The sequence below is a fragment of the Penicillium oxalicum genome, chromosome V, assembly GCF_001723175.1.
Source record: "Penicillium oxalicum strain HP7-1 chromosome V, whole genome shotgun sequence".
NCBI lineage: Eukaryota > Fungi > Ascomycota > Eurotiomycetes > Eurotiales > Aspergillaceae > Penicillium > Penicillium oxalicum.
Window position 1 is genome coordinate 1,207,530 of NC_064654.1, and position 22,104 is coordinate 1,229,633.

At 51.0% G+C, this 22,104-nt stretch overlaps 10 protein-coding genes across 10 annotated transcripts; 5 read left to right on the plus strand and 5 right to left on the minus strand.

The window, feature by feature from the left end:
* Nucleotides 1-778: 778 nt before the first annotated feature.
* Nucleotides 779-1,686, minus strand: POX_e06518 (18S rRNA (guanine(1575)-N(7))-methyltransferase; the record flags this gene model as incomplete). The annotated part of the gene is made up of 2 exons (XM_050115339.1): nucleotides 779-1,598; nucleotides 1,664-1,686. 2 exons carry the CDS (start codon nucleotides 1,684-1,686, stop codon nucleotides 779-781), a joined length of 843 nt encoding a protein of 280 aa, XP_049967799.1.
* Nucleotides 1,687-1,955: 269 nt separating this feature from the next.
* Nucleotides 1,956-2,735, plus strand: POX_e06519 (Protein SVP26; the record flags this gene model as incomplete). Its single annotated transcript, XM_050115340.1, has 2 exons — nucleotides 1,956-2,025; nucleotides 2,110-2,735. The coding sequence occupies 2 exons, from the start codon at nucleotides 1,956-1,958 to the stop codon at nucleotides 2,733-2,735; spliced, it is 696 nt and encodes a 231-aa protein (XP_049967800.1).
* A 722-nt stretch (nucleotides 2,736-3,457) lies between these two features.
* POX_e06520 (uncharacterized protein) lies at nucleotides 3,458-7,665 on the minus strand (the record flags this gene model as incomplete). The annotated part of the gene is made up of 4 exons (XM_050115341.1): nucleotides 3,458-3,495; nucleotides 3,556-4,152; nucleotides 4,229-5,407; nucleotides 5,460-7,665. 4 exons carry the CDS (start codon nucleotides 7,663-7,665, stop codon nucleotides 3,458-3,460), a joined length of 4,020 nt encoding a protein of 1,339 aa, XP_049967801.1.
* A 1,120-nt stretch (nucleotides 7,666-8,785) lies between these two features.
* On the minus strand, nucleotides 8,786-11,000 carry POX_e06521 (Mitochondrial distribution and morphology protein 31; the record flags this gene model as incomplete). The annotated part of the gene is made up of 3 exons (XM_050115342.1): nucleotides 8,786-8,917; nucleotides 8,978-10,185; nucleotides 10,250-11,000. The coding sequence occupies 3 exons, from the start codon at nucleotides 10,998-11,000 to the stop codon at nucleotides 8,786-8,788; spliced, it is 2,091 nt and encodes a 696-aa protein (XP_049967802.1).
* A 294-nt stretch (nucleotides 11,001-11,294) lies between these two features.
* On the plus strand, nucleotides 11,295-12,186 carry POX_e06522 (Pre-rRNA-processing protein PNO1; the record flags this gene model as incomplete). Its single annotated transcript, XM_050115343.1, has 2 exons — nucleotides 11,295-11,364; nucleotides 11,426-12,186. 2 exons carry the CDS (start codon nucleotides 11,295-11,297, stop codon nucleotides 12,184-12,186), a joined length of 831 nt encoding a protein of 276 aa, XP_049967803.1.
* A 228-nt stretch (nucleotides 12,187-12,414) lies between these two features.
* Nucleotides 12,415-13,258, minus strand: POX_e06523 (Proteasome subunit beta type-6; the record flags this gene model as incomplete). Its single annotated transcript, XM_050115344.1, has 2 exons — nucleotides 12,415-13,102; nucleotides 13,164-13,258. 2 exons carry the CDS (start codon nucleotides 13,256-13,258, stop codon nucleotides 12,415-12,417), a joined length of 783 nt encoding a protein of 260 aa, XP_049967804.1.
* Nucleotides 13,259-13,664: 406 nt separating this feature from the next.
* POX_e06524 (uncharacterized protein) lies at nucleotides 13,665-14,485 on the plus strand (the record flags this gene model as incomplete). Its single annotated transcript, XM_050115345.1, has 3 exons — nucleotides 13,665-13,742; nucleotides 13,794-13,842; nucleotides 13,908-14,485. The coding sequence occupies 3 exons, from the start codon at nucleotides 13,665-13,667 to the stop codon at nucleotides 14,483-14,485; spliced, it is 705 nt and encodes a 234-aa protein (XP_049967805.1).
* Nucleotides 14,486-15,364: 879 nt separating this feature from the next.
* Nucleotides 15,365-16,493, plus strand: POX_e06525 (putative proteasome subunit beta type-7; the record flags this gene model as incomplete). Its single annotated transcript, XM_050115346.1, has 3 exons — nucleotides 15,365-15,607; nucleotides 15,671-15,818; nucleotides 15,889-16,493. 3 exons carry the CDS (start codon nucleotides 15,365-15,367, stop codon nucleotides 16,491-16,493), a joined length of 996 nt encoding a protein of 331 aa, XP_049967806.1.
* A 222-nt stretch (nucleotides 16,494-16,715) lies between these two features.
* Nucleotides 16,716-17,798, minus strand: POX_e06526 (Fumarylacetoacetate hydrolase domain-containing protein; the record flags this gene model as incomplete). The annotated part of the gene is made up of 3 exons (XM_050115347.1): nucleotides 16,716-16,848; nucleotides 16,926-17,647; nucleotides 17,784-17,798. The coding sequence occupies 3 exons, from the start codon at nucleotides 17,796-17,798 to the stop codon at nucleotides 16,716-16,718; spliced, it is 870 nt and encodes a 289-aa protein (XP_049967807.1).
* Nucleotides 17,799-20,343: 2,545 nt separating this feature from the next.
* POX_e06527 (30 kDa heat shock protein) lies at nucleotides 20,344-21,120 on the plus strand (the record flags this gene model as incomplete). The annotated part of the gene is made up of 1 exon (XM_050115348.1): nucleotides 20,344-21,120. One exon carries the CDS (start codon nucleotides 20,344-20,346, stop codon nucleotides 21,118-21,120), a length of 777 nt encoding a protein of 258 aa, XP_049967808.1.
* Between the last annotated feature and the right edge of the window lie 984 nt (nucleotides 21,121-22,104).

A 22,104-nucleotide genomic window follows, 5' to 3' on the forward strand; every position in this document is an offset into this window, starting at 1 on the left:
TGAGCACATGCCCCAGTCGCTGCCGAAGGTTTTTTTGATGGTGGCCCTTTCGGTGTTGTACTTTAGACAGTTTCATTACCATCTCATCCCGCACCAAGCACAAGGGTCTGTCCGAACTATCGACACGCAGGTATTTGGCGAATAGATCGAAAGGAATATTGTTTACGTATAATCAAATTGTCAAAGATGGGAGTGCATAGATAAGGATAGGACCGGGAGGGAATGGCGCATTTACAGCAGTATCTCCTGGCCCAACAGGGCTACTTATAGCTAAACGTGTATCGACAAGTTCGCCATCGAACCGAAAGCCCTAGAATAGCCCGGAATCCGCTGTTTGAAAGGCTCGAGCCATTGTATATTGGATAGTCGTGACAACCAAATTGACCAGGTAATTGTGTGACACGAGTGCAGAGCGTCGCAGACAAAATGCGTCACATCGTATGCCTGGATCAGGATAGCCAATTTGGCAGTGGTCTGTTGGTCATAAGAGATGCTCGAATCAAGCCATAGAAAAGAGTCTCAAGCGTGAATGGGATCCTCCGATGGAGGAGGGGGAGTGGGATGAGGTAGTCTGGAGGCGTGGCTGTCAGACTCTCGCCCACATGGCCAGGAAATGCGAGCGTCTCATCATTAGATGGAGAGATGGGGTATCATTGAAATTTTGGGATGGCCAGACGTAGAGCATGGGCACGACAGAAAGAGGTGGAATGACATGACCGAGACGATCGTTGAAAGAGATAAAGAGAAGAAGAAGGCCAAAGGCGTAGAGCAATGTAGATCAGAACGCAATGCGTCGCTTGCGGCCCGTGTACTTGGAGTTTGCCTTGACGACCTTGCCCTTCTTCTGCATCTGCTCCTTCTTCCTCATAATCCACTCCTTATCGCCCTTCCTGGGCGGACCACGCGCCTTCTTCACTTCCATCGCCTTCCTCCGCGCGTCCAGAACGTTCACGTCGTCCATGCCGTTGACAACACCAGTGATGTCACCCGAGAGACCACCACCGCCCACGGTCAAGACCAGGTAGAGCTTGCTGTTCTTGGTGCCGGGGTCATCCTCCAGCATACCGGCGCCGAATCCAGCCTTGATAGCTGCACCGCTGATCATGCTTCGCTGGATATCGTTCTTGGGATAAAATTGACACACAGCACGCCCGCCACGACGCAGACTGGCATAGAGGCCCTCGAAAAATCGCTTCAGACGTCCTTCGGGGCTGACGTCGCTTGTCTCAGCATTGCACAGCCACTGAATAGCACTGATACTGATGGCGGCATCAAAAGTACCCGGGCGAAAAGGAACACCCTGCCCAATGTCTGCAAGGAACAGATCACCCTCCACCTCGCGCTGAAGGGCAACATCCAACATGCTAGGGGCAATGTCCATGCCCACCCATGTGTGTGGGCCACCATCTTCGGGAGAAACTTCAGACAGCATCTCACCCGATAAGCCCGAACCGCAGCCGAGGTCCAGAATGAGAGATGGAGATTTTAAATCGAGCAGTTCGAGGGCACGCTGGGTCATTTCGGCCTGGATGTTCCGAATACGAGAGGATGTTGTGTATTTGCGGGATTCATTGTCGTTATAGAAGAGATCGGGCGGGCTTTATATGTCAAGTTAGCTAATGTTCATCCATCACCCAGAGCATCCAGTATAACTCCAACATACAGAATATCCTCAGGACGCGACATGATGGGCGGTTTGGGAGAATGTTCAACCGATTTCTCAAATTTGTCGATCAGAAAATAAATTGCGGAAGCGGAAGATCGTTCAATTTTTTGGAGAGCGGGGTGGACACCTGAATAGCTAGGCACTCAAGTCGCCGGGAGCGTCATTTGGGTCGGTGGAGTCTAATTTTGGTATCACCTGAGCCTTATGTGAATGTTATCCGCAGCCAACTCTCCGCCACTCTCCGTTTCCTATTTTCCTTACAACAGTTTATTCTGTTTCTCCAGCCAACATGTGGATTTTACCTCTTGTAGGCTACCTCGGGGTGATTGTCGGATTTTGCTTCCTGACACTTGCAATTGGTCAGTGGTCTCCAAAAACTTCATAGTGGTCGAGATGCCAGACTACGTCAGGTCAGCCCCGAGACACAGCTAACACCGCTTCAGCATCCGGCTTGTATTACCTCTCTGAACTGGTCGAGGAACATACTGTCTTTGCTCGAAAACTGCTCAGTCGTCTCATATACTCCATCATCGGCATTCAAGTCCTCCTCGTCCTGTTCGATCGATTCCCCATCTCGCTTTCCCTCCTCAGCATCTTCTCCCACCTGGTCTACGCCAGCAACCTGCGTCGCTTCCCCCTGGTCAAATTGACTGACCCACTGTTCATTCTATCCTGCGTGCTGGTCGTCATCAATCACTGGCTATGGTTCCGCCACTTCTCAACGCCAATCCCTGCGACAAGACGCAATGAGGGTAACTGGCGCCAGCCCTACCAGGTGGATTATAGTGACATGCCCTCGTTCTCGGAAGTGGCGTCCTACTTTGGCCTGTGTGTCTGGTTGGTGCCCTTTGCTTTGTTTGTCAGTCTGAGCGCGGGCGACAATGTCCTTCCGACCATGGGCACCGAATACGCGAGCAGTGCGCACGCCAGTCACGTCCGAAGCTCATCTGAAAGCAAAGCGAAGAACAAGGGAATGGCAAAGGCTTTGGTGGATGGTGTACGAGAATGGGCTGGAGAGACTGGCGAGCTGATGGGGCTCTGGAAAGGTGACCGCACCAGGCGGTTCTGAGGCGCATTGGTATCGGGAAAGAAAATCCAGGCGTAGCTGTGTGTCTCTTTAACGATATATAATGAATCGATTCGAAATCACGTTTGTGTTTTGATTGAAGGTGCATTTTAATGCTCGCAGCGTCGAATCTTTACATCAAAAACTACGTTGAAATCTCTACAGCGATACGGGGGCCTGGCGCGATTACATTCCGCAGCGAAAATCACGTCCAATTTGATTCTTTCTCGAAGGAAGTCAGGCGTGGAAACCATAAAGACAAACTCAGTTGGAATACCAGAAACTCATAGAACAAAGTCGGAAAAAGAGAATCGGAAGAAAAGTGCAAAGGGAGAAAAAAGTGACGAAACCAGCAATGGCCATGTGGAGGAAGGAAAAGAGTTTAAGAGAAAAGGAAAAAAAAGAAGAGAAGGGGGTATAATGGCAGGTCAAGACCAGGGTCGATCCTGACAAATGGAAAAAAAAGAAGAGAAAAAAAAACCAGAAAGAAGAAAAGTAGACATTTCATGAACAAAGTTGCGCTGGGCCAATAGAAAAGGGAGTGTCCCTGTCCTGATTACCATTATCATTAAAGACCATCTCCGCGGGAACTTCACTGGTGGTAAGTGGGTGGTCAAAGTCGTCATTCTGCGTGCAAATCATAATCGGTGAAAGAGACGTATAGAAGATGTCGAAAGTCAAATATGATGGCAAGTAAATAAGCGGCGCGGAAGGGGTAGCGTCGCTTAAATCTGACCGGGGGGAGAGGAGAAGTCATCAGGGGCTAGATGGTCCAAGGGTCAACTGGTATTCAATATTTCCTCTTTGAATTGTAATCACGTACTGCTTTCCATGAAAAGCATAGAGCTCTCTCGCCGCTTTGCTTTGGCGGAACGGGAATCGTTCGAAGTCGGATTCAACATGTCATTCATCGGTTGATATTGACTCGAGCCGCCGGGAATGGTGCTGTATGTTTCGCTCTTGTGCGGTGGTTGTTCATAGGAAGGCTGCATTGGAATGAAACCGGTGTCGTAATTACGAATGTTGACCGCAGGGCCGGAGCCACTGTCTATTCCATGGAAAGCAGTCTTGTTGTACGACGGGGTAGGTATATCGGAAAACATTTGATGACGGGGTGAGCGGATATCATCTGGTGATAGACTGTTTTCCACTTTCAGCTCCACGGCCGATGATGTGACCCCAGCATCACCGAAGATGCTGTCAAAGTCGGTCAAGAACGTTGAGAAGACGGGCGCAGGAATGTTCAAAGTTGGCGCGAAGACAATGCCAACATTTCGAACCGTCATCTTATTGACATCCGAGTTGTTGACGATTTCAATCAAAAACAGCGAAAGTGCCCGCAATAGAGAAAGATTTGGCTTGGGCAGTTGATGCACTAAGGAGTTGAAAGCCGCCAATTTCTTCTGCTTGTCGTCAAGTTCTAATAAAGAGAGACCAATCAGTATCAAGATAGGCGAAACGGGCAGAAAGTACCAGAAAAAGGAACAGAACCATACCTAGAACTCGAAGGAAATCCAGGTGAAGTTCCCGAGTAAGCACGGTTGTTGGAAGTTCACGCAGGTATTGTTTGAAAAGAGAGGCGACAGCGTGAACGTCGTAATATTGATCTCCAGTCAAGAAGTCAACGTCTCCTTCATTGTTGAAACGCTCCTTTAATGCTTTGATAACCACATTCGAGCCGCTCAACCGGAAAATTCCTTCTTCCAAGGCCGCATCCTTGGCGTGCAGATATTCGATGCACCGGTAGACAACAGCAGGAAGATCCGCCTCCACCCCGTGTGGGCCACAGTCTTGAACGGCTTCCGCCAGGGGAATGCCAAAGACAGGTTTCACGTTCTCCCTTCTTTCGACTAGCGTTGAAGAGGAATCGTTGGTGTGCCCAGCTAGGTCAAACGAGGAACGGGTGCGGAACCCCCAGATACTGCGCTTCTTTTCCTTGACGGAGGTAGTGGATGTTGTTGGTTTGTTGCCCCATGCCCCTGCGTCTTGGATGACCGCTCCGTTGGTGGGCGCGGAGATGATCTTGGGGGATTGTGAGGCCGCGTCAATGGAGTGCTGGTGATACTCACGTATTTCGTTCGCCAAAGCTTGAGGAATACGCGGGGACCGGGATGCAAACTCCAGAGAGGATCCAATAATGGGAGGCTCTTCAGCGACCGTATCATCAAAGCGTATGCCCGTCACGGAACTTCTACCATCATGGTCGGGACTGTCGACGCCGCGAGCGGTGTGTTTGCTTCCGCTGTCGGACCGTTTCGTCTTTGCAGCAGCCGCAGACGACCTGGATTGGACTGACTGCTGTGTCCTGGATGATGTGCCGCGGCTCTCGGCATCTGAAGAAGATGGCTCCACATATTCCATTAGTGCATCGACCCATTGATCGCGCTCCTCGTCGCTCTCTGCACACAGCACATGGCGAACATGTGCCGACGAGTCCTTCTTCTTCGGCTCCAAGATCAGGAATGCGTGCCGATATTGGTTGTCGTAATCTTCTTCGGAGGCTGGCGGCGAATTCGCGTTCTGAGACTGCTTGCCGATTTGCGCATGGAGAAGCTTGATGTTCCCCATATGGGCCCCACCAGGAGACTCAAAGTACTTCAACTCAGGCCCATGAAGCACAAAATAGCGGGCTTTCCAGCCACCGAAATTCTTCCCGCGCTTGGTGAGGTAGCCTTCTTTTTCGAGGTTTGCCGTCAGGACCCCGCGGCATTTCGTGGGCTGCATGACCCGGGCCCTTCAAAAGACTAGTCTCGTCGTCCCGAGGCTCGATAGCATCGTTTGTGAGGAATTGACAAAGCACTAGTGCCGCTCTTTCGTCCAACGGGGTGTCAAGGAGGCTATCAAAGTACATATTGAGCGCCGCGCGGCGCGCGTCAACCTTGGCTGGGGAGTGACCACTGAAAATGCTGCGATCCGGCAATCTACCGGAGAGAGTGGCTGATTGCCGAATTTGCTGGTCCAAACTGGGCAATGACCCAATAACCTTCTCGACACGCCAAAGCTCCGCCATTTGGGAGCGCGAGATCACACTCAAAGTGAAGACAGGTTCTTCATCCAGAGGCTTCAGGGCCATGTAGCTGTGTCTCGAGGGGCGCAATCGGGAGGAAGACACCCGCACTTGTACAAGAGGCAGAGCGTTCGGTGATAGAAGGAGACCGGGATACTCCTCCGATACTAGACCTTGATAGATAGTCGTTTCGGGGAATTGCGGTGATCTTGGGCTGTCTATCTTAACAGTGGGATCAATTGAGGGGACCTGATCACTTTTTCTTCCGCTTGTAGATTGGCCATAGGCGTTTGAGAAGCCGCCTGGATTGTTTCCGGCTCTCGGGGAAGTGGGAAGACCACTACCACCGAAGGCTGCCTGGGTCGCAAGATCACGAGGCATTCGTGGAAGAGGTGATCCGAGAGGCCGATCCTCCGGTCTCGGGCTCATCGGTAGTCCGGGGCTCTTGGGCATCGACGCAATTGACCGGTTATTTGACCCGGGAAGATTGGACCGCGAATTGAGCATTGAGCCTAGAGAGCCAGTAGCGCCAACATTTGGTGGCGATCGTGTCACAAGCTCACGAGGCAACTCGGATGAGCCACCACCGTAGGATGCACTTGCATTCGCCACTCCGTCCAACGGGTCAAATCTGGGTACATTGTGAGATCCAGGCGCCCCGGTTTCTTGATGCAGCGCGGTCTCGCGATCACGATCATCCTCTTCGCGTGTTTTCCTCCTTCCACGACTCAGGCTTGATTCTTCATCTGCATCACCATCATCACCGTAGTCGGAGTCGGAATCCGCGTCCACAATGTCCTCGCTGACATGATCAAACTGTTGTAAGTTCAAGGGGGCCGGCGGGGGCTTGCGAACCGGATGAGGAAGCTTGCGCTGGTCTGAATTGGTGGGAGAGGAGAAGCTGCCTGCGGAACCAGGATTGGATCCCATACCACGAGGCAGGCCCGAGGTCGCAATTGGAGGAAGCGATGCAGGCTGCGGTGCTCCTTGTTTTTCAGACTCGCGACTAGGGACTGAAGCAGGCTCGCTTGTGACGGGTTCCGCATCGTCCAAGAATGTCTGCGACACCGAGGGATCAACAGGGGGTACAGGAGGAGTCACGTCTTGTAAATCTTTGAGCTTTTTCTTGTATTTCTCCTTCTCTTTGAATGCACGATCTAAATCCTTGTTCAAACCCAGTATAAGGGTCCGCTGTTTGTCGACCAGTTTCCAAAGCTGGGAATTTTGAGATGCTGCATGGTGCTTCTCCTTCAACAAGTGCACAATGACCGCCTCCGCAGAGCCGGCCGCGCTGACCAGATTGTTAATATCGGCCTGACTTATAGACTTGGCATCAAAGTTGGATTTCTGCGACACGGAGGAGAGGGATGAGATCGCAGAGTCTATAGATGATGTACGAGGCATTGCGCGAGGTGTTGGACGGTCTCCGGATGCCGACAGATCGGAATTGGCAGGGGATGACGCAGGCCGATCGGGCTCGAATCCCCCGGTTGGTTTGACAACGTTGCCTTCGTCGCGTCTGGAAAGCATCTCCGCTTCATCTGCGCTCGTCGTGTCGGAAGAGGACTGGGACATGGAATGGGCAGCGTTCGAGGGAGGCACCGGAAATGTCGCATTGGCTAGACGGGATCCAGGCGAGCGATTGTCGACGGGGGACTGTCTCGAGCTCGATTTGGGAGAAAGCGGGCTTTGTGAGACTGGCGAGCCTTCAGACCGAGGGTACTGTGTAGGTGCTTTGGTGAGAAGAGGTGACGGCGGAAGACGGTGGCTTCCAGGAGGCCCCGGGCGCGCAGTCATGATGTCTGTTCGCGCGCCTAGGTAATCTCGAGGAATGAGACCAGTATTGAGGGGAGAGGATGTAGAGGGCTGATTCTGGCTTTTGGAGAAACCGGATGAATCCTCTTCACTGCCTCGCTGATGCGACATGATTTAGAGATCAACATCAGAGGGCTCTCAGAGGGGAGAGAATCTCGGTCGAGTAGAGGCCCAAGAGGGGGAGGCGTGACCTGAAGCGTGACCCGTGAGCCGTGAGCGGCGGGATGGCGGGTCCTTCCAAGGAGCTGAAGCTTTGGGCTGGGATGGCAAAAAAAAATCAATTAAATTAAACTCGGATGAAAAAAAGAGAAAAGAAAGGGGTATGTCTCGGCCAAAAGAGCCACAAAATTAGCCAAACATTGGAGCGAACTTTTGTGGAGCAGTCTGAACAACTCAAAAATTGAAAAGACAGACGGTAGGGGAGAGAAAAAAAAGGGGGGGAGACTAATTACTGCAAAATAATGGAGATTGCACTTTCATCTCAATTGGAAAGATTACTGATGACCATCGTGAGACTGAGCCTTGAGTGATGAAACTTGACAGAAGCACGTTCCCTTGTGGAGACCGGAGCCACCACTGACGACCGTGATGAAGAAATGACAGCCCAAGCACAGGCAGTAGAGCAATCCAGCGAAATCTAGCGAATAGGAATCGATGCTACGAAGACGAATGATCCTTGCCGATGCCTTAAACCTGCTTGGGCTAAAGAGATCTTGACTAGGGGGAGACTTGAAGACCCGGACACGGAGTTAAAGAATCTGGCAAGATGAGCTAAGATACCAACTACAGAAGCACTAGTGGAAGACCTCGGCTTCTACTTAATCGGTCCTCCTACTGGGTGGATTCAATACGCCTCGTGCCTACTTCATGGGAGGTAACCCGATAAGAGATCAGTGGGGGGGGGGAGAGATGACCCCTTTGAAGAAAAGTTGTATTGCATGGCTGCTAGAGTTTTAATGCAGCGCCCATTTCGTGAGGCGTGAATATGAAGAGAGGAGCGGGTATCTGCCCATGCAGAGAGGATCACATCCACCAGTCACGACAACAAGGAAACAAATTAGAGATGAGAATGCATGAGAGTAGAAATCTATGGTTTGCTGCGCCAGACTCCATGAAATGCAGTGACGTGTCATGATACAGAGTCCGCCAACGCCCTGATGACTGCATGTTTTTGCACCAATGCGGAAAAGAAGTCGTGAGTGATCGGAGAAAATGGAGAGAATATACAAGATCATGCGATATTACCGGCCATACCCATGAAAATAGCCTGGGCGGCCAATTGGAGGGACCAGAAGCCTACTTTCTTGAAGCGCCGCTTGCGCGCTTCGTCATCAACGATATCCCGCGAAAATGCGTCATAGGTCTATGGTATGCGTCAGTACAGGAATCCAGAGCATAGTCACGAGAAAGAACAGTTCCTTACCGCAGCAGACAAATCGTCCATCAAACCACTGTCGAAGATGGTCCAGCTCCCATCAAAGTCACTTGCTCTCTTCACGAGGCGGCAGTTGATGGGTATAAAAGTGCGCTTTGAATTGATGTATGCCACGATGGGTCGAATGAGAGCGTTGTTGATGTAAGAAAGGTCGCGGGTGAAGATTGGAACCGCCGCCCGAACATTGTTGAGGTGAACGCGCAAATCCATGGCAATGAAGCGCTTGTCGGCCTCGCTGAGAAAATTAGGGTCCTCACTGGAGTCAACAGGCAATGACTCGGAATACTTGTTGGACGTGACCGTAGCCTCCAAACGGTCATAGAAATCTGCCATGACTTTCGCAATACTCTCGTCGTTTTCAGCAGGGAGCATGATATCCGCAACAATATCCACGGTTCCTTCGTGGATCCACGAGAAAGGGCCCTGGACGCCACGATTGAGGTGGTCAATGTTGAGACCATCTACCCGAATACGGTTGTGTTTTTTCCATGGACTGGGCTTGCCATCTTCCTCTCCCCCATCTTCCAATCGGGCACCAACGAAGCCATGGCTTTGGCGCGGATGAATCGTGAACAGCGAGTTGTCAAAGGAGCCCGACATCATGTTCGCCGAGAGAAAATCGTAAAATAGCCACTGTTTCCGCAGTTGAGGAAGATCACATGAGAAAATGCTGACCGAGAAGGGTCGGAAATTATCCGGCTGGTAGATCGAGACTAAAACATCATGCATTTTAAACGAATCGATCTCGAAATCGCCAGGGTGATGCTCATGGCGGTATGATTTTGGATCAAGATCTTCAGCTGGCCAATGAACGTGACGCCGGTCAACGACGCCTCGAATCCCTTTCACTTCAACGTCTCTCAACGGACCCTTGCCATTAAGCCATTTTGTAAAAGACAGAGTCACGTTGACTGTTTCAATCGAGAGGTCGAATTGGGTGTAATTAGTATCTTCTTCTTCGATCGCGGAAGACTCGGGTGCTTTCTCTCCTCGAGCTGCCGCAGCCGCGGCGGCCGCCGCAGTCGTGGGAGAACCTTTGCTAACATAGCCCGTTCCTTGACCAGGCCGCCGGGAGACAAACACATTCTTGAATGTAATTACGCCTCCTCTCCATCTGGGTACAATGGCCGATTCAAAGACTACTTTGACTCCGGAGGATTTGGTCAGGTAGTTGCCGACCCACCCAGCCAGTGTTTCTGTGGTCCGTGGTAAGCCAGTGGTCTCAAATGCAAAACACAAGACTAGTCCAGATGAACATACCTTGAGCAAAAACGGTATTGATAGCAAGGATCAAAAGGGAGAAGAAGGTTGTTGTTCCCACAACGACCCATACCACATGGCCCAAAAAGACCCACGAGAACAGTGCAGCAATCTCGTCCAAGTTGAACGGGCGTACGCTTCGAATCGAGAACCATTTGAACCGGACCTTCAGGCGCGACCAAAAACCTGTAGCCGCAGAAAGAAGTTCTTCCTTTGTTGGTCGATGCAGATGTGGCATATGAGGTAAACGGTCCATCAAGTGGTGGCGATGTGGAGGGGTGGACGAAGCTGGTGATTGTTGCGAAGCTTCCGAATTGCTCGAACTCGAGACCTGAGAAGTTGCGTCATTAGGTTTTGCGGCAGAAAATTCTTTTCCGTCATCTCTTGATGATTCGGGGCGATCTGAGGGTGCGCTATCGCGTGGACGGTTAACCGAAGGGTGTATGGCTCGTTTCCAAATGTGTTGAGCTGTAAGTTTTTTGGTCTGGATTATGCAGGCAGCACCGTTCTCTGCTGCTGTCGAGCCTGGAGAAGCGAATACAAGAAGACCACCAGAAGCAAATCGTCGTGTTAGTTGATTGGGCCTCACTGCCCCTGATGGCAAGCTTCTCGGGCTGGATAGAGTCGAATCCGAGGCCGTTCTGGAAGAAAGATGAGGGCGGGCTATGCGATTTGATCGTAGGCGACCGAAAAACGGATGCGCCGATTCCAGTATCTCGGCGTACAGCCGACGTCCGAGGTTTGCGGACATTTCGATCCTTCACATCCTGTGAACTGGTGGAGAAAATAAGAAGGAGAATCTAAAGTGAGGACGAGAGGTCGAGGCTCGGGCGGCCAAAGCTTAGGAACGGAGAAGCATGAAATCATCGGGTGTTTGGCGTGTTTGCATCGAAAAATCCATCCACCCACACTTTCTTTTTTCGGCGAGGGGTCCGCCACTGATAATTTCTGCGATAACAGATAATTATTGACCACCACCATTCCAAGCCGATCATTTTTCCTTCCCGTCTGACGCTCTCCAAAAATCCGAAAAAAAGCCACCATAATGCCCGCCCCAACTGCTCTACGTCAACCAGTGGAGGATGCTGTTCCTCAGCAGCTCGATACATCTATGGGTTTGTGCAACATTCAAGTGAATATGGATCAAAGACGTGGAGGCGCTAACGTGTTCTTCAGACCAGGATGATGAGGTTTTGATTGATGCTCAAGGGTCTGTCCAGCCAGATATTGCCAATCCTGTCACAGAAGCCACGGACGACGCCGAGATGCGCGTGGACGAGGAAGGCCGCCCGGTCTTTACACCCGCAAAGGTGACAAGCAATGCTTTGCGCATCGAGAGCCGCAAGGTGCCTGTTCCTCCCCACCGCATGACACCTCTCAAGGCCAACTGGGCCAAAATCTGCCCTCCTATCGTTGAGCACCTCAAACTGCAGGTGCGCATGAACATCAAGAGTCGCGCAGTCGAGTTGCGGACATCAAAGTTCACCACCGACACTGGTGCCCTGCAGAAGGGCGCTGATTTTGTCAAAGCTTTCACGCTTGGCTTTGACATTGACGATGCTATCGCCCTTCTCCGATTGGATGACCTATATATCGAAACTTTCGAGATCAAGGATGTGAAGACGCTCAATGGGGAGCATCTTGGTCGTGCTATTGGCCGTATTGCTGGCAAGGACGGAAAGACCAAGTTCGCTATTGAGAACGCCAGTCGGACTCGTGTTGTGCTGGCCGACCAGAAGATTCATATTCTGGGCGGTTTCAAGAACATTCACATCGCACGAGAGGCTATTGTCAGCCTTATCCTTGGTAGCCCTCCCGTAAGTGGTGCCTCTCCAACGATATTTGGCCTGTTCCAGCACACCTTTACTGACTACGCACAGGGCAAGGTTTACGGCAACCTTCGAACAGTCGCCTCTCGAATGAAGGAGCGATTCTGATTTCTACTTCCTTCTTTCTCGATTCCCGGCATGGTATTGGCGTTTTGGAGCACTCAACACCTGAGTCTATTCTTTCATGATAATTTGATATGCGTGATGACATCAAGATTTCAATCTTGTCTTGAAAATTCGTCCGAGCAAAGTTTCCAATGATGGTTGCGCAGCCATTTTTGAACGTTGAAGTTTATCACATTAGAAACTATCGTAGACAGAGCATTGATGCATCACCTAGTCCTTCTTCAGAGGGTGGAAAGTCTCCTGAATTCCATCCTTTGTGATAATAAGCATTTGCAAATTGTCACCAACCTCGATGTGTCGCTCCACCGCACTTGTGAAAGCGTCCCGTACAAGACCCTTGACGGTCTCTAATGGAAGCGGCTCGGGCTTTCTAGCCACAAGAGCATGACCCTCTCCACTTCCGGGGATGTATTGATTCTTGAAATTGACCTGATTGTCCAGGAAGGGCATGATCAAGCTGGAAGCGGCACCAGCAGCACGGCATTGCTCTCGCTCGTATGAGCCAACGGGGTCGTAGCTGTACAGTGCACCCTTGCCCTCCTCGTCCAACCCGGCCAAGATGGCGTGTACGTAGTATGGGAAGAATCGCTTTTCGTATAGGATAGTGGACAGTCGCTGGGCACAGGCGGCAACGGACATCGGTTTCCCGTGCTTGTACTTGTACATCCTCACCATGGCGTCGAGTCGTTCCTTGAGGGCTGTGCCATCGGCGGCAAATCCGACCACCGAAAGCATAATCTTAGCACCCTCGCCCGTTTCCTCGTCTCCGCCGATCTTGAAGACCTTGGGAACCATGCGCGAGTTGATGTTGTAGCCGGAGGTAGAGCGAGTATCGCCGGCCAAGATGGCGAAATCAGAACCTGTGATACCAAGGGTAGAACCACCATTGTCTGTGTATCTATTTTCAGATGATTTGATTAGCTGTACCCCTTGAAACCTGGGTTTGGTGAAGCTCATACGGGTAGAATCCATGTTGCTTAGGACCAGCAGCTGTAGCCTCTGAGAAGGAGAATCCAACAGTCTCCCGACCGGGGTGATCCACGAGAGACGTCATTCCGCTGATGTTTGATTGAATCTGACCGAGTTTGGAGATGCAAGTTTTCGGGCGTTCCGGAGGAAAGTGGCAGACAGAGACGGTGGAATGAATTGGAGGAGACTTCAAGTGGACAGAGGTAGATAGCAATAGGCGGCTGTCGGTGTCTGACGCGATGCTGTAGCTGCCTCGCTTATGTAATGCCTGGGGCGGCGGCGGGAGCTCTTCCGGACGCTAGACTGCGCTCTAGCTTAGTATGGAGCTATCCCGGTTAAACGCCAGTTTGTTGTGAACGAGCTCTGCAGTATTGGGTATAGATATTGCGAGTCAATGGGACGAGCGTGGCTGCGAAAGCTTGTCTAAATCTGCCAGGCGAGAAACTTTTCTTTCAAGGCAATCAAGTCGACCCTTCTGGTTCGAAGACAACATGCTTGGCCTTGCCGCATACGAGAGCAGCAGCGATGACGAGGACGTAGTGAAGCCCTCAGCGCAACCTTCACAAGCAGTATGTGTCACAGACCTTGCCAGAAAATACCGTTACCAACACCAAATACAGGAGACTGAGCAACAGCCAACCATCCTGGGATCCCCAGCTCAAACCCAAAGTCAGTGACACTTTTGCGACTACCCCAAACGCTGCTGAGGACTGCCTCATTCTGACGGACTGAAGGCATAACGAGCAACATCCCAGATACCAAGTCAAGATTAGCGCAGGATGCTCCAGCAACCACTGGGCCTCCGGAGGGCCCTGTTCTTGGACCTGCGTCCGGCCCGGCGCCCATGAGCGACACGCAATCACCGGGAGGCCCTTCAGCAAGCGGGCGTTCCTCGCCTTTCTCAACGACACGAGCTTTGGTGCATGATCTTACACTTCCCCCAGTTCCGAATCTGGATATCCCCCCATCTCCTCCGGGGTCTCCTAATCCAGCGCTGAACGGCAAATTCGAGCATTTCCTCTCTCTCAAGAAACAGGGCGTCCACTTCAATGCGAAACTTGCCTCTTCCTCTTCGCTACGAAATCCTAGCTTGCTGAAAAAAATGATGGAACATGCGGGAATTGAAGAACACGAGCAATACAACACGTCATTGCCATCCGAACTTTGGGATGTATCCAATTATCCCCAATGGGCTTTCAAGGAAGAGCTTCTCAGGACGCAGCAGGGAATACGACAGAGCAAAGAAGCGAAGAGCGCTGCCGGTCAACGCACCTCCATCGATTTTGTTTCCGAGACTGCCACGAAGAAATGAAGCCGTTCTTACACGCCAAAAATTACTGCCATACACAGCCGATCAAATGAATCCTGCACATGGTCCGCTTGTTCGAAAGTTTTGACAGCGCCCTGGCAAACTCAAATGGTGTCACTCATGAGACGGTGATTCATCTGCTAGAATTCACGCATGGCTTCGAGTTTGACTCCCGAGTATCCAGTCTTGTCTACGATCGGAAAGGTCGGACTCGCGCACTGCGTTCAAATTCAGCACCACGGTGCGCGAATTGTCCATGCACGATATTGAGAAGGAAATTAGCATTCGGAAATGAATCTGCAATCGCACAACACGCCATCAATTTCAGTGCAGTACTGGGGAAAGGTTGCTATGCGTTCCAAGTGCTTCATGCGAAGCCACCATTCCCAAGGTCTTGATATGCATGCGGTCACCTCTGTCAAGGTCGGCGAGCGTATTCCTCGCCCGTTACCGCAACAAGCGTCCTGTATCCTGGGGGACATTGTATCGAGCAACTATCGACACTAGATCAACAGCCAGAATCACCTGTAACAAATTGGCACACGCTATTGTGAGCCCAACTCTCTTCGTCGCGGATTTTGATCAACGACAGATGATCGCAAACTTTGGACAGCCGCGCACTTATCATAGCTTGCTCCCTCCTTCCGGTAATTGCTTCAAGTTAAGTAACCTGGACCTCGTCCAGGCAGAACTCCATTTTGAGGATAGAAGCTCTCATAAAGCCGTGCATAGGCATGATATATGGTTGAAATATGACATATGAACCCTGGCACGTCAATCGATCCATTTTTCTAGCGTGGCAACAAGCTCTTCTTTTATGGTTTTCTATTATTATCTTAGGTCAAACCAAGCTTCATTGTTGTGACGAATTCAAACTGATGGATGGATCAGTGCAATGATGGGACTCGACGGCAGTCGGAAATCGGAGACGCTGAGTCAGCGAGAGCTCCCGCGTCAGCTCGCCTGCCTGTTAAGCTATCCAGGTCCCGGCGAATCGTCATTGCTGAACCTCAACATCTGCTGCGCTTCTTTGACCGTCTTTCGTATTTCTCATCGTCGACCGGTTTCAATTCCTTCATCAACACTGACTTTACAATGGATCACTTCCCAGGAACCTGGGGCCGAGTGAGTTGCCTCCTACGTGCGGAGATAGCACGTCGATACACCTTGCTAACATGACTTCTGCAGCCCCGAAACGATGTCTACGGAGCCTACGACCCATCATATCTCCAGACTACTGGGCCCAAGACACATACCACTTCCCCTGCCGTGACTGGTACATCAGTGGTGGGTGTGGTGTTCAACGGAGGTGTCGCTATAGCCACCGATAACTTGGGTATGTAGCATCGGTTCCAGTCCGAACAAAATGCATGGCGATTCTGACCCAATCTGTCTGCTCCTGATAGCTTCATACGGTTCTTTGGCCCGATTCACGGACACAAAGCGGCTACGTGTGTTTGGCGAACAGGCCGTCGTCGGCTTCGGCGGCGACGTGTCCGACATGCAATACATTGATCGTCTCCTTGAATCGATGGACATTCGCGAGAACTACTCCTCTCACGGCAACACGCTCAACGCCAAAAACCTGCACACCTACCTCGCAAAGGTTTTCTACAAACGTCGATCGGAGTTCAACCCCCTCTGGAACCACGTGCTGGTTGCCGGCTTCGACGGCGAGGGCAAGCCATTCCTCAGCTCTGCAGACCTGCTCGGCACCACGTTCTCTGCGCCTCACCTGGCGACCGGTTTCGGTGCTCATTTGGCGGTTCCTATCCTCCGTCGGCTGTTCCCCGAGGAGAAGCCCGTGGAGGAGATTACCCAGGAAGAGGCGGTGGACGCACTTAAGCAGTGCATGAAGGTCCTCTTCTACCGGGATGCCCGGAGTACGGACAAGTACTCGATAGCCGTTATCACGAAGGACAAGATTGATTTGAAGGAGGACGAACAGTTGGAGAGTCAGAGCTGGGCCTTTGCCGAGAGAATCAAGGGTTACGGGCGTCAGACGGTCTAGAAGGGTGCGCAAGGCATATGGACCTGCTCCTCGGACTCTAGTTAGATCTGTCTATGATCCATGCTCGAGACGCTCAATGAAACCTTTTGTTCCCACATAATATGCACAATCCATTATCATGAGAGGGTCGACCTAGCGCGGGGTCCCGTTGTCTAGTGTTGAGGACCTCAACCGTATCTAGTGAACCTCATACATGGTCGTCCCGACTCCAGGGTATCTTCCTCAGAGCTTGGGCGTAGACTTGTCAAAAACTACCCGGTTACTGATGGACCCCACGCCCTCCAAAGAGATTTCTACTTGGTCACCATCCTTAAGCCACACCGCAGGCTTTCGACCCATGCCCACCCCTTCCGGACTGTCGAGCCACATTGATTAGCGCCCCGCCTCCAAATTTGACCTCCATCTCCTTGTTCAGGAAAGATAGCAACTCACGTTCCAGTAAAGATCAGGTCCCCCGGCAGCAAAGTCGTCCCCTGCGACAAAAAGGCAATCGTCTTGGCGACGTCGAAAATCATATCCTTCGTCGAGGACGACTGCACCACCTTGCCATTCAACTTGGTCCCAATATGCAACGCATTCGGATCGCGAATCAGCTTCGACGACACGATTCCCGGCCCAAACGGTGCCCAGCCATCAAATCCCTTGCCCAACCCCCATTGGCCTCCACCGCGCTTGATCTGCCAATCCCGGTGCGAAACATCATTACCTACCGCATAGCCCAGCACGTAGTCCAACGCGGAACTCTCAGCGACATTGCGCGCCTCTTTGCCGATCACGATGACCAACTCGCACTCGTAGTCCAGCCCTTCGCCTTCCTGGGCGATCGGTGCAACGGGGATGTCGTCCAGGGGTCCCGCGATGGCCGTGACGGGCTTGTAGAAGAGCACGGGGTACTTGGGGATGGGGAGGTTGGATTCCTTGGCATGCTGCTCGTAATTGAGGCCGAGACAGCGGACGGTGCCGATGTCCTTGCGCGCGAGCGGCGAGAGGAGCATGCGCACGTCGGCAACTTGGTCGGTCACTCGGTGCTGGCCGAAGATGTCGCCGTGGATGACGCGGGCTTGAGCTGCTTTGCCGATGTCGGTGATGCCGCTGGGTAGAAGGGCGTCGCCATAGTAGACATGGCCATCCTTGGCGAGGAAGCGGATGAGGCGCTTTGGTTGGGAGGTGGTGGATGGAAATTAGCCATTGCTCGGGTTCTTCCATCGATTTGACCTTTTGTGAAGTGCCTATTCCATTCTTCCATAGACCAGTATAGGGGAGGTGGTTCTACCTAGGGGAGGGGCTCACCGAAAACGAAGCCATTGTCGACGTTCAATTAGGTTCCTTCTTGGGAGCAAAGCTGTACAGGCAACTTTTGCTGGGGATTTACAGCAAAAGATTTTAAATTATCCGGGGTTGGAGGAGGTAAGAAGTGAAAGCGGAGTTCAACCTCCTAGAATGTGAACTGGTGTGGGGTTGTCATTGCAATAAATTGGAGTAGCTCCATTGCTGGGGTTGATATATATTTTAGGAGACGGGCTGCTACCTACTCACGTACAACCCGGCATACTGCCGAGAGTGCTCAGATCCAAAGGTACCAAATGTCCCTGTGTCGGGACGGAGCTGCGAACGGGAAAGACGTGAATGACTTCAGACATGCCGGAGAAATGAGAGAGCTTGGTCATTATGAAATCGACTGGATGTCTACGAGAGGCCAAGTGCAATCATGGAAGCAGGACCTGGGGTAAATTCTCCCGCTGCAGAGTGGTTTTATTCTCCCAGACCATGATATACGCTTCAAACCTCGATTCCACGGTTTCCTTTGTGAGATGTACTGTTTAAGCTGCTCCATCCAATAAGTATCTGTACCTGTGCATAGGGTGAGAATGCAAGAGTGGTGTAAGTCACGGTACCGAGTCTCGGTCCATTCGATCGGATGTCCACTCGGCCGGGAAAATGACGACACACCCGCTCCGGCGGAAAACGGAGCTTCTGCCGATTCAACACTCGTCGAATGCTGAAGACTACCACCAAGCACCGAGTATAGCACACCTCCCGTCACATTTTTCAGACCAGCTTCTGGGAGATCAGACTTTCGTAGCTCCGGAATTACGCTTGGGCTATCTTGTCCGAAGTGATACGGGCGCCTGTCCACCATTTTCTTTTTCTTTTTTGTTTGATACCGAGCTCAAGCTTCAACCACCTATTCCCCTTAAACCCCATGGCGCGGCTCTCGGGTCTACAACGGGATGTGCTGTCTTTGTACAGGCAGTGTTTGCGTGAGGTTCGAAAGAAACCCACAGTGAGTTGCGACAGACCCTGATCATTCCTGTGGTTCCTCAGGATGCGTCCCCCAACCGCCCCGGATAGAAGAGCAATTTGAACCTTACCATATGGATGCCGCATTGGGAACAATTATGGTTCTATATCTCTTGGCGAACATCAGTCTTATGGGTCATTGTTTCATGATAGGAATCTCAACCTAACTTCCGAAATTATGCCCGGTATGTTCTCTACTCGGCACTCTTCATTCCTGCCCTGTGTCTTACCCCCTCGGGAGGCTCCGACTAACTAGCGGCATTGCGCGGCGAAGTGCGGAATTTCAAAAGCACATATCGGTGAACAAGAAGGATTTCAGTGCGATAGAGTATCTTTTGCGAAAGGGAAATCGCCAGCTCGAGATGTATGCTTCACCGGGGATCCGCAACATTCGATGAGACCAAGCCCATTCTGGGAGATCCGGTCTTTCGATGGCAGTCACTCATCCTTTTGCAAGCGAGAGCATAATTCCCCTGCATTTTCAAGATTTGTTCCTCTTGGAAAGAACAAAAAGAAGAAAAAGAAAAATAAATCACCACTCTGTAGGTTTCTCAACCGATCCTTCAACTTGGAGAGTTTTACGATCCTTGTGGGTGGCTAATGTGATTCGGCAAGCTAAGAGATAGAGCTGTTGACAGTAGCATCTCGTCCATCTCCCTCCGCCTGCCCAGGTTGACCTTTTTGGGTGACGGGTAGGGAATGGACAGTTCACTAGCTGCGCGAGGCCTGACTGCTTTTTTTTTTGACCCCTTTGTATTACTAGCCAGAATTGTTTGTTTGATGATTCGGGAACAAGAATCATCTCGAATGTCGATACTCCTGATCGAGCAATTTCTTCAGAAGAAGCGAGTCGTGTCCAGGGTATACCCGTGGAGCTTCTGAGATAATCTAAATTTGTTGCGAAGTTTAACAAAAGACAGAAGTCACCCTAGAATACCGGCATACTGCTTCGTAATTGACTGGTAGCACGGCCTTATGAGGCGCCTGAAAAGAATGTGTATATCTTCTATGAGTGCTAAGGTGCCGAGTATGAAACAAATTAGCAGTCCGAAGTAGATGGGTTTACTGTAGTACCTACCTACCTACTGGATTCGGTAGTGAATCTTTGTAAGCCACCTCCAGAACGGACAGGGAGAGACTGGAAGTAAGCCGGATTACTTCATCCCGAAGCTGACAAGCATTACCAAGCCAAAAAAAAAGACTCATCAGATGCCATCTTGCCCGTGATTGTGACATTATTTGACAAATCAATATTGCCCTCTCAGGTTGACCCATCTGGTGTTGATGTGCCTCTGCGCGAAGATGCTGGATGGATGGAGAAGCTACCAGAACCACCTTGCCGTTTCGGGAACATGCCGCCCCATCAGTCAGCTCTCGTCTACCAAGTATATAACAAGCCTCACCATCAAGCCAAATTAACCCATCATCTTCAAATCAAATACTTCACTAGATCAGCAACAAGAAAGAACGATCGCCTTCAATCACAAAGTCTTCCACATCCAAAATCCATCTCTTCAACTTTCCAGCGCGTGACGAGACATCAATCACTATGGCCTTCTTCTCCTGCGGCTCCGACTTCACTCCACTTTTCCGGCTGCTGGACGACTACGAGACCCACCGGTCCCAAGCTGCACCAGTCACACCCGCTTCTTCCAAGAGTAAATCCACCGGATCTACACTTCAGTCCACCTCCGATTCCACACGCTCATCTCCCGCTCGTCGCTTCTTCTTCACGCCTGCCTTTGATGTGCGTGAGCTGAATGATGCCTACTACCTGGATGGCGAGTTGCCTGGAGTGGACCAGAGCAATGTCGAGATTGAATTCACAGAGCCCCAAACCCTGGTGGTGAAGGGTCACGTCGAGCGCAACTACTCTTCCACTGCTCCTGCCTCGACCGAGGCTGAAGTCAACGAGAGCGACAAGCACGACACTCCCAGCTCCAGCCGAGCTTCTTCTCCTCACCGCTGGCATCAACCCACCGTTGAAGATGACGACGAGGACATGGACGGGAACCACTCCGACGCTCGATCCACCACGAGCCACCACTCTACCACCATGACTCCCGCGGCGACGGTGCAGAAGAAGACGAATGAGCCTTCCCGTGCGGTGGTCAAGGCCACCCACAACAAGGACTCATCTTCCTCGTCCCAGGTCAAGTACCACTACTGGGCCGCAGAGCGATCAATTGGTGAATTCCAACGCACCTTTACCTTCCCTGTCCGCGTGGACCAGGATGCCGTGCGCGCTTCCTTGAAGAATGGTATCTTGTCCATCATTGTGCCAAAGGAAGCGGCACCCAAGATGAAGAAGATTCGCATTTATTAGGGAAAATCACTCATGGATTTTTTCTCTTGCTCTTGCTCTTGCTCCTCGATTGATTTTCTCACGAGTGTGGAACGTCACCATTTTTTTTATTCTTTTCCCCTTTTTTCGTTTCTCTCTTTTATCTTCACCGGGATGACTCTATGATTTCACCCCTTTCTGACATTCGCATCGCCAAGTACGGGCTTCATTGGCGCAAATTACTGGGCATGATATGATTATAACGATATTGGTCTGGGATTCTTGGGCTCTTCATATGTCTCTTTGAAATTTGGGATCTGGGGCCTCTTTTAATACAATTCACTATTGATTCATTCTCAATTCCTTTTCATCTTAACCACAAAAATACCCTGGAACATGACCGCTCTCTAGTAGTACATATTGAAAACATTGGCCCAAGCATCATTTACTGTCGCAGCATCTGACACCCCGGCCCGTGCTACGAGTCTAGTCGAGTCGAAATCGAGGCTATCTATCCAAGAGCTTGCAGGCTCCCATCCCTAACCACTATACATTAACACACAGCTCGATCTCTCATCTAGATCACCTGCCGTCTGTCTCCTGTCTGTTTCATCTTTACAAGAAGAAAGAACCTAGAAAAATCACAATCAAAAGTATACAAGTCCTTGCACTTACACCATCCGTCCACAAACACCCATCTTTTAACTTAATTCTGTGAATAATTTCCATTTGAAACAGTCAAGCGCCTGGTTGAATATCTATGTACAATATCAATGAATTTCTCAGCCGTGGACACTCTATATGTATTTTATCTGGCGTCTTCGGCCCTAGCCTGAAGATTGATAGATCGCCTACTCCACGAACATCCATTTGAAAGTGCTCTATGCACGGTACAGACCCCCAGTCATCTACAAAACCTACCTATTCCGCCCGTCTCCCCATCACCACTTACTCAGTCTTCTCTACCTGCTTGTCTACTGTACCTATTTAAATCAAGTTCCACCCATATACCATATACAGGTACAG